Source organism: Ranitomeya imitator, chromosome 3, assembly GCF_032444005.1.
Source record: "Ranitomeya imitator isolate aRanImi1 chromosome 3, aRanImi1.pri, whole genome shotgun sequence".
In the NCBI taxonomy this organism is placed as follows: Eukaryota; Metazoa; Chordata; class Amphibia; order Anura; family Dendrobatidae; genus Ranitomeya; species Ranitomeya imitator.
The window spans coordinates 3,133,431-3,143,533 of NC_091284.1; the positions used below are offsets into that span (position 1 = coordinate 3,133,431).

The following is a 10,103-nucleotide window of genomic DNA, read 5'->3' on the forward strand; positions in this document are numbered from 1 at the left end:
CCATGGTCACATATCCTTATCAGTAGCCGCTCTCCTCTCTTGTGTAGATCGGTGGGGAGGAGCTCTGCCTTTAGCCCCGCCTCTAGCTCCTCCCATGGTCACATATCCTTATCAGTAGCCCCTCTCCTCTCTTGTGTAGATCGGTGGGGAGGAGCTCTGCCTTTAGCCCCGCCTCTAGCTCCTCCCATGGTCACATATCCTTATCAGTAGCCGCTCTCCTCTCTTGTGTAGATCGGTGGGGAGGAGCTCTGCCTCTAGCCCCGCCTCTAGCTCCTCCCATGGTCACGTATCCTTATCAGTAGCCGCTCTCCTCTCTTGTGTAGATAGGTGGGGAGGAGCTCTGCCTCTAGCCCCGCCTCTAGCTCCTCCCATGGTCACGTATCCTTATCAGTAGCCGCTCTCCTCTCTTGTGTAGATAGGTGGGGAGGAGCTCTGCCTCTAGCCCCGCCTCTAGCTCCTCCCATGGTCACATATCCTTATCAGTAGCCGCTCTCCTCTCTTGTGTAGATCGGTGGGGAGGAGCTCTGCCTTTAGCCCCGCCTCTAGCTCCTCCCATGGTCACATATCCTTATCAGAAGCCGCTCTCCTCTCGTGTAGATCGGTGGGGAGGAGCTCTGCCTCTAGCCCCGCCTCTAGCTCCTCCCATGGTCACATATCCTTATCAGTAGCCGCTCTCCTCTCTTGTGTAGATCGGTGGGGAGGAGCTCTGCCTTTAGCCCCGCCTCTAGCTCCTCCCATGGTCACATATCCTTATCAGAAGCCGCTCTCCTCTCTTGTGTAGATCGGTGGGGAGGAGCTCTGCCTCTAGCCCCTCCCATGGTCACATATCCTCATCAGTAGCCGCTCTTGCCTCCGATCTCAGTGATGGGAAAGTCTTCGCTGACTACAGATTTCACCACAGAATTGAGGATTTTGGTAATGATGGCCGAGATAGAAGCTGTGATGAGGGAACAGCCGCCATCTTGGAACAGGCATGCTATCAGATTGGCGTGACTCCATTTTGTCTCCTGGACACAGGAGTGCTCCTGGCCTCCACCTTTGCTAATGAATAGAGTTCCTATTAGTATGCTAACGGGCTGAGCTCAGTGTAAACTGTAGATGGTAGTTCAAAGCCCCATGAGGAAACCACGCCACCAGGGGGCTTGGAAATGCTTGGGGGCTTAATTAAAACACGCATGCCAAGTGGCCACTGGATACACATCTATTATGGCAGCCCAGCCAAACCGTCTCCAACATGGAATTGTGAATTATGGACGCATCGTCCGAGGTACAGGCTCATAAAAAATATTCTCCTTACCCTAAAGAAATTGTGCATCCAACAGTGTGACTCCCGTGACGGTGGAAGGTCTGAAACCCGAGATATAGGGATCAGCCTCCCACAGGGACCGAATGGGTCCAGGTTTGATCCCAGTACGACCGGCAGAACAAACCACAGGCGCTGGTACTGCCCGTGTGCTGATCCGATCATCCTGAGAGAAGTTATCCCATTTATTAGATATTGGAATAAATCTTGCAGGGAGACAGAGGGGGTGGAGATTGCTAAGCCCACCCAGCTGCAGGCGGGGGGGGCTCAGCCAGGTATAAGAAGAAGCTGAGGTCACTGGGAGGGACTCACTCCACAGAAGAAGATGATGATGATGACATCTTAAGGAACAGGGTATGCCAGCCAGAGGGGAGCAAGCACATGCTTTCTGGGGGCTGCCCGGCAACTAAGTTTTTGGACCTGCGGAATGCTATGCCCCCCGGCTTCCACAAGCGACCTTCGACCTGGTAAATTGACCTCCAGCTTTATACCTTTAAGCCTTGTATTATTGTTGTTATATTGTACTCTGACTGTAACTCTTGATATATTGTGATTGTATATTTCTTGTAATTATCTAGTGCGCCCTTAAGGCAATTAAATCATAAATTAATTTTGGGCTGATCCTTTTACTCTGATTGCGAATCTTAGAATACCCAGGGTGGGTAACAGGGCAGTCTCCCCGGCGGCCATTTGCTCTAGGTGCAGTCCCTTTACTGACCTGAGAGACAAAGGGGGCGCCGGAGAGCTGGGCCTGTGTAGTGACGTCACGGATTGGTGACGTGGGAGGAAGGGGTAATCCTTCACAGAAGCCGATCTTTCTGATGGAGTCAGTAAGCCAGACCACCGCAGCGGTCACTACTGAGCATGTGCATAAAGTGCAGCACAGATTCATCTCCGCCAACAGCCCGGATCCTTAACTCCTTCACGACATGCGACGTACTAGTACCGCACATGTCGTCTCTCCCCCTTTGATGCGGCTCCGGCGGTGAGCGCACATCAAAGCCACGACATGTCAGCTGTTTTGTACAGCTGACATGTGCGTGCAATAGCGGCAGGTGGAATTGCGATCCACCCGCTGCTATTAACTAGTTAAATGCCGCTGTCAAACTCTGACAGCAGCATTTAACTAGCGCTTCCGGCCATCGGGCCGTCACATGATCGAGGGTCAGAGACGCGTTGGCATGACAACCACAGCTCTCCTTGAGACCTCTATGGTTGTTGACGCCGGATTGCTGTGAGCGCCCCCCTGTGGTCGGCGTTCATAGGAATTCAGCTACATAGCAGCGATCTGAGCATCGCCTGTATGTATGTAGCAGAGCCGATCGTGCTGTGCCAGCGTCTAGCCTCCCATAGAGGCTATTGAAGCATGGAAAAAGTAAATGAAAAAAAGGTTTGAAAAATATAAAAAAAATAAACATCTAAATCATGTCTCTTTCGCCCTATCCAAAATAAATCAATAAAAATAAAATCAAACCTACACATATTTGGTATCGCCGCGTTCAGAATCGCCCAATCTATCAAAAAAATGGATTAAAATGATCGCTAAACGGCATAGCGCGAAAAAAATTGAAACCGCCAGAATTACTTTTTTTGATCGCCGCAACATTGCATTAAAATGCAATAATGGGCGATAAAAAAAACGTATCTGCACCAAAATAATATTATTAAAAACGTCATCTCGGCACGCAAAAAATAAGTCCTCACCCGACCCCAGATCACGAAAAATGGAGATGCTACGGGTATCGGAAAATGGCGCAAATTTTTTCTTTTTAGCAAAGTTTAGAATTTTTTTACCACTTAGATAAAAGAACCCTAGTCATGTTTGGTGTCTATGAACTCGTAATGACCTGGAGAATCGTAATGGCAGCTCAGTTTTAGCATTTAGTGAACCTAGCAAAAAAGCCAAACAAAAAACTAGTGTGGGATTGCACTTTTTTTCAATTTCACTGCACTTGGATTTTTTTTCCCGTTTTCTAGTACACGACATGCTAAAACCAATGATGTCGTTCAAAAGTGCAACTCGTCCCGCAAAAAAATAAGCCCTCACATGGCCAAATTGACGGAAAAATAAAAAAGTTATGGCTCTGGGAAGGAGGGGAGCGAAAAACGAACACGGAAAGGAACTGCGAAAAAAAAAAAAAAAAAAAGAGCTGCGGCGTGAAGAGGTTAAACATTTACAGCACATCCTTCCCTGAACTGCTGGACCCAATTTATTACATATTGTCAGAGTTGGTCCATCTTATACTGACTCCGACTCCTCTATTTCCCTGACTTCCGGATCCACGACTCCCCAGCATCGGTCACTACTGAGCATGTGCATAAAGTGCAGCACAGATTCATCTCCCCTAACAGCCCGGAACCTTAAACATTTACAGCACATCCTTCCCTGAACTGCTGGACCCAATTTATTATATATTGTCGGAGTTGGTCCATCTTATACCGACTCCACAGCCCTGCCTCTTTCTTTCCTCTTCTCCTGATCCCGGCCGTGCGCTCGGGCCTCAGTGTTCGGCCACATATGGGGCACTATCACATTCACGATAAAATGGGGCTAAAACAACATTTTATCGAAAAAAAAATAAATTTTGTTTTCACAGCGACGTTTAAAAAAAAATCTGTTTTAGAGCCTATGTGTTCAACAATCTGAATTCCCCCCCCCCCCTCCCCCTAGATGGATTGCTTTAGTGGTCTAGTTTTCAGAATGGGGTCCCTTGTGGGGGTTCTTTCCAGGCAGATTCCTACGTGTCTAGTCCCCGGCTGAGCGCCCCCAGTAGTGTCAGACCACATGTGGGGTATCGCCACTTTCAGGAGAAGTTTCCTGACACACTGGCAGCAGCTGCCAAGGCAAACAGGATCATGGGGTGCATTAAAAGAGGTCTGGATACACATGATGAGAGCATTATACTGCCTCTGTACAAATCCCTAGTTAGACCGCACATGGAGTACTGTGTCCAGTTTTGGGCACCGGTGCTCATGAAGGATATAATGGAACTAGAGAGAGTACAAAGGAGGGCAACAAAATTAATAAAGGGGATGGGAGAACTACAATACCCAGATAGATTAGCGAAATTAGGATTATTTAGTCTAGAAAAAAGACGACTGAGGGGCGATCTAATAACCATGTATAAGTATATAAGGGGACAATACAAATATCTCGCTGAGGATCTGTTTATACCAAGGAAGGTGACGGGCACAAGGGGGCATTCTTTGCGTCTGGAGGAGAGAAGGTTTTTCCACCAACATAGAAGAGGATTCTTTACTGTTAGGGCAGTGAGAATCTGGAATTGCTTACCTGAGGAGGTGGTGATGGCGAACTCAGTCGAGGGGTTCAAGAGAGGCCTGGATGTCTTCCTGGAGCAGAACAATATTGTATCATACAATTATTAGGTTCTGTAGAAGGACGTAGATCTGGGGATTTATTATGATGGAATATAGGCTGAACTGGATGGACAAATGTCTTTTTTCGGCCTTACTAACTATGTTACTATGTTACTATGTTACTATGTTACTATGTTACACTTCAGGGTCCATTTTCTCCTCTTGTTTCTTGTGAAAATGAAACCTTTGCGGCTCAATCAATGGTTTAGTGGAAATCGCGCCATTTTTCATTTTTGGAATCCACTTTGCCTGAATTCCTGTGAAGCATGTGAAGGGTTAACACATTTCCTGACAGCAGTTTAGAATAATTTGGGGTGTGCAGTTCTTACAATGGTCTCACTTCTGGGGGGTTTGCAATGTCTCAGCCCCCAAAGCCCCTTGAAAACTCAACAGGTCCATAAAAAACGGGGTTTGAACATTTCCTTCAAAAAAATACAAATGCTGCTAAATTTTAACCTTTTAAGATCGTAACGAAATAAAAGGCCGATTGAAAAGGAATGTAGAGCGAGAGCAGTGCTCTGGGATGTCGCCGGCTGTGCGCTGGGATGTCGCCGGCTGTGCTCTGGGATGTCGCCGGCTGTGCTCTGGGATGTCGCCGGCTGTGCTCTGGGATGTCGCCGGCTGTGCTCTGGGATGTCGCCGGCTGTGCTCTGGGATGTCGCCGGCTGTGCTCTGGGATGTCGCCGGCTGTGCTCTGGGATGTCGCCGGCTGTGCTCTGGGATGTCGCCGGCTGTGCTCTGGGATGTCGCCGGCTGTGCGCTGGGATGTCGCCGGCTGTGCGCTGGGATGTCGCCGGCTGTGCTCTGGGATGTCGCCGGCTGTGCTCTGGGATGTCGCCGGCTGTGCTCTGGGATGTCGCCGGCTGTGCGCTGGGATGTCGCCGGCTGTGCTCTGGGATGTCGCCGGCTGTGCTCTGGGATGTCGCCGGCTGTGCTCTGGGATGTCGCCGGCTGTGCTCTGGGATGTCGCCGGCTGTGCTCTGGGATGTCGCCGGCTGTGCTCTGGGATGTCGCCGGCTGTGCTCTGGGATGTCGCCGGCTGTGCTCTGGGATGTCGCCGGCTGTGCTCTGGGATGTCGCCGGCTGTGCTCTGGGATGTCGCCGGCTGTGCTCTGGGATGTCGCCGGCTGTGCGCTGGGATGTCGCCGGCTGTGCGCTGGGATGTCGCCGGCTGTGCTCTGGGATGTCGCCGGCTGTGCTCTGGGATGTCGCCGGCTGTGCGCTGGGATGTCGCCGGCTGTGCTCTGGGATGTCGCCGGCTGTGCTCTGGGATGTCGCCGGCTGTGCTCTGGGATGTCGCCGGCTGTGCTCTGGGATGTCGCCGGCTGTGCTCTGGGATGTCGCCGGCTGTGCTCTGGGATGTCGCCGGCTGTGCTCTGGGATGTCGCCGGCTGTGCTCTGGGATGTCGCCGGCTGTGCTCTGGGATGTCGCCGGCTGTGCTCTGGGATGTCGCCGGCTGTGCGCTGGGATGTCGCCGGCTGTGCGCTCTGGGATGTCGCCGGCTGTGCGCTCTGGGATGTCGCCGGCTGTGCGCTCTGGGATGTCGCCGGCTGTGCGCTCTGGGATGTCGCCGGCTGTGCGCTCTGGGATGTCGCCGGCTGTGCGCTCTGGGATGTCGCCGGCTGTGCGCTCTGGGATGTCGCCGGCTGTGCGCTCTGGGATGTCGCCGGCTGTGCGCTCTGGGATGTCGCCGGCTGTGCGCTCTGGGATGTCGCCGGCTGTGCGCTCTGGGATGTCGCCGGCTGTGCGCTCTGGGATGTCGCCGGCTGTGCGCTCTGGGATGTCGCCGGCTGTGCGCTCTGGGATGTCGCCGGCTGTGCGCTCTGGGATGTCGCCGGCTGTGCGCTCTGGGATGTCGCCAGCTGTGCCGCGCCACTGTCTGCTGCACGAATAGGAGCAGGCAAACGTTACTAAAAAATTAGGACTTTCCACATTTCACATTACCGCTGAAATAAAGTAAAATTGTCCGGACGCCGGGCTCTACAGACGCTGATGTGATACTGGGCGCTGTCCCTAAGGGGTTAATGCTGCGCTGTCTCTTGCAGTGGTGGACGGTGGCAGTAACTGGGCGGTGTGTGGCAGGAGCTCCGGCGTGGTTCTGATGCCGGTGAAGCCTGGAGCGTGCCATACGGTTCGGATGGAGGTGATGCCTCTCTTCGCTGGATACCTGCCCTACCCCGACGTGCAGCTGTTCCGGTACCTGCCCCGTCACTCGCAGCACGTGGATGCCGGTGAGTTGTCCATGGCCCCAATCCCTTGTATATCCTCATCCGCGAGTGCTTACTGAGCGCACAGTGCAGCAGCGCTGGAGCCTGGGACACGATGGTGGCTCTCGCCCTTCTCCGCTCTTGGTCGGTTCTGATTAATGGTCTGATCTTCTGTGTTTCTACAGACAGCTGGATGGAGAATGACGCTGTGTCTGTGGAGGACCCCTGTGAGGCCCCTAGTGGGCGATCTCCGTGCCCCTCACTATCTCCTGGCCCCCTGAGTAGCTCCGCAGAACAGAAAGGACTTCCAATGCCGCGTCTGCAGCCATTCCACGCCGGGCAAATCAGCAACAGCAGCGCGGGGCGGCAAATCCTGGTTATACCAACTATGGACGACCATGTGCTGGAGGTCAACGTCACATGACACAGTGCCCCCCACAGCGGCCCATAGCGTGTTATATATGTACAGCGGGGGGTGGCTTTCCATGATGCCTGGATGAATTGGAAGTTCTGGATGATCATAGTGCAATATTGCGTTACGCTGCAGCCAGGATGCCCGCAGGGCGCCATACATGATGCTGGGTGTCCACACTAAGGTCGCGCTTGGCCCACTCTGGTTATTGCATGTTACATTTGCTGCATTTTCATCAGCAGTGACCTCTAGGACCTTGGTGTGGCTGGGGTCTTGGTGCAGAGGCTGGAGCTTAGCATGGATTCAGGATGGTGGTCCTGGCCCAATCCTTCACCTCGAGCCCTCAGTCTATCTCATACTATCCAGTGTCCGTCCACTAGAGACTGGCCCAGTCGTTGTGTGACTCCATGGCAGCCATGGTGAGGAGTCATTGTACCAGGACCCTTCACCTCTGGTCAGTGTGACGTCCATATTGTTGTTAATGTCATGGGCTGTTGTGATGATCTTGTCCATTCCTCTTGTTTCATCAACCTGCCCCGATCGTTGGTTGGTGAAAAGTCCATGTTTATATCTTATGGTGTCCCCTGCTGCTCCAGTCATTGCTCGGCCCAGGTCCATAGCACAGATGGTGTCAGCCTACCCCGCTGTGATGTTTCTGTCCATTACCCATGTTATGCCGGCCTGCCTCGTTCATTGGCTAGTGGGAGGTCCATCACTGTAGCTCAGGTTGTATCTGCCTACTCCTTATACATTGACCAGTTCCATGGCCAGGGCTCCTGTCCAGCGGGTTGCTCCAGTTATGCGCCAGGTCTATGGCTATAGATCATATAGGTTGTATTGACCTGCTCCAGTCATTGGCCAGGCCATGACCATAACTCATGTTGCATTGGCCTACTCCAGTCCTTGGCCGGATCCATGACCATACCTCATGTTGCAGTGAGTTTCTCCAGTTATTGGCCCGGTCCGTGGCTGGGTCCATGGCCATAGCTCATGTTGCAGTGAGTTACTCCAGTCCTTGACCGGGGCCACGGCCATAGCTCATGTTGCATTGGCCCACTCCAGTCCTTGGCCGGGTCCATGGACATAGCTCATGTTGCAGTGAGTTACTCCAGTCCTTGACCGGGGCCATGGACATAGCTCATGTTGCAGTGAGTTACTCCAGTTATTGGCCCAGTCAATGTCCGGGGCCATGGCCATAGCTCATGTTGCATTGGCCCACTCCAGTCCTTGGCCGGGTCCATGGACATAGCTCATGTTGCAGTGAGTTACTCCAGTCCTTGACCGGGGCCATGGACATAGCTCATGTTGCAGTGAGTTACTCCAGTCCTTGACCGGGGCCACGGCCATAGCTCATGTTGCAGTGAGTTACTCCAGTCCTTGACCGGGGCCATGGACATAGCTCATGTTGCAGTGAGTTACTCCAGTTATTGGCCCAGTCAATGTCCGGGGCCATGGCCATAGCTCATGTTACATTGGCCCACTCCAGTCTTGGCTGGTCCCGGGTCGACCTTCTATGCTCCGGCCTCTGCACTACACACTACGCTCCCTTTCCCAGGATCTTCCTTGCTGCTATAAGAGAAGTCTTCTGGTCCCAGCCTATAATAAGCTCGGTGGGAAAGAGCATTATAAAGCGCCTCCACCAGTCAGTGGTCAGTACAGCACTTCATTCCTTGTGTCTGCTGGGCCATCGTGGTGGGGGTTTATCTTGTAGACGTTGCTGTATTACGGGATTTTAAGGTAACAGCGTTATTTATTTTTGGTATAGTATACCTCTACAATAAGGTGGAAGCTTGTATTGAGAGTATCCAGAAATACATGTGTTTTACCACCGCACCTTGTGGTCATTGCTGCTGGGGTCCACAGCTCGTGGTCGCACGTATGCACACACTGTTCCCACAAGGCTCTGAGCCAGTGGGTCGGTGAGCCAGCGGTCGGTGAGCCAGCGGTCGGTGAGCCAGCGGTCGGTGAGCCAGCGGTCAGTGAGCCAGTGGGTCAGTGAGCCAGCGGTCGGTGAGCCAGCGGTCGGTGAGCCAGCGGTCAGTGAGCCAGTGGTCAGTCTGCCCGCTCAGTGTAGAGGGGACGTTTGCATCTGTAGGGTTCAGCAGATGCGACGAGCGTCCTCTCGTCACCCATCGTCGTGGTGGAGGCCAAGGAAGCGATCCAGCACAGACGCCTGGAAAGACAATGGGACAAAGAGTGAATCCGTGTTTCCAGTGCATCCGCTATTCTTAATCCATCCTATGGCCTTGTTAACCCTTGCAGTAAATAATCAGAGGGTCAAAATTTACATTTTTAGGTTACGGAACATTCCTTTAAAAAAAAAAAGTGATAAAGATGTTGTACGTGTCTACAATAGTGTGACTACACACTGCGATCCGATGTGCCAAAAAGTGACAAATTTACATTAGTAATAGACAGCAGGCGAAGGCCCAGATGCTCTACACCGGGGTCAATGGGGCCAGAAGCTCTACACCGGGGTCAATGGGGAAGGATGCTCTACACCGGGGTCAATGGGGAAGGATGCTCTACACCGGGGTCAATGGGGCGAGATGCTCTACAGCGGGGTCAATGGGGAAGGATGCTCTACACCGGGGTCAATGGGGCGAGATGCTCTACAGCGGGGTCAATGGGGAAGGATGCTCTACAGCGGGGTCAATGGGGAAGGATGCTCTACACCGGGGTCAATGGGGAAGGATGCTCTACACCGGGGTCAATTGGGCCAGATGCTCTACACCGGGGTCAATGGGGCCAGATGCTGTACACCGGGGTCAATGGGGCCAGATGCTCTACACCGGGGTCAAT

General features: G+C 52.8%; 1 protein-coding gene across 2 annotated transcripts in view; it reads left to right on the plus strand.

Annotated features, from left to right (window-relative positions):
- TRAPPC10 (trafficking protein particle complex subunit 10) overlaps positions 1-9,131 on the plus strand; it is a 98,673-nt gene extending 89,542 nt beyond the window's left edge. For both annotated transcript variants that reach the window (XM_069760389.1, XM_069760388.1), the window contains exons 22-23: positions 6,728-6,913; positions 7,075-9,131. In XM_069760389.1, the coding sequence (XP_069616490.1) occupies positions 6,728-6,913; positions 7,075-7,313 (425 nt within the window). In that variant the 3' untranslated portion in view covers positions 7,314-9,131. The remainder of the gene's footprint in view (positions 1-6,727; positions 6,914-7,074) is intronic.
- The last annotated feature ends 972 nt before the right edge of the window (positions 9,132-10,103 follow it).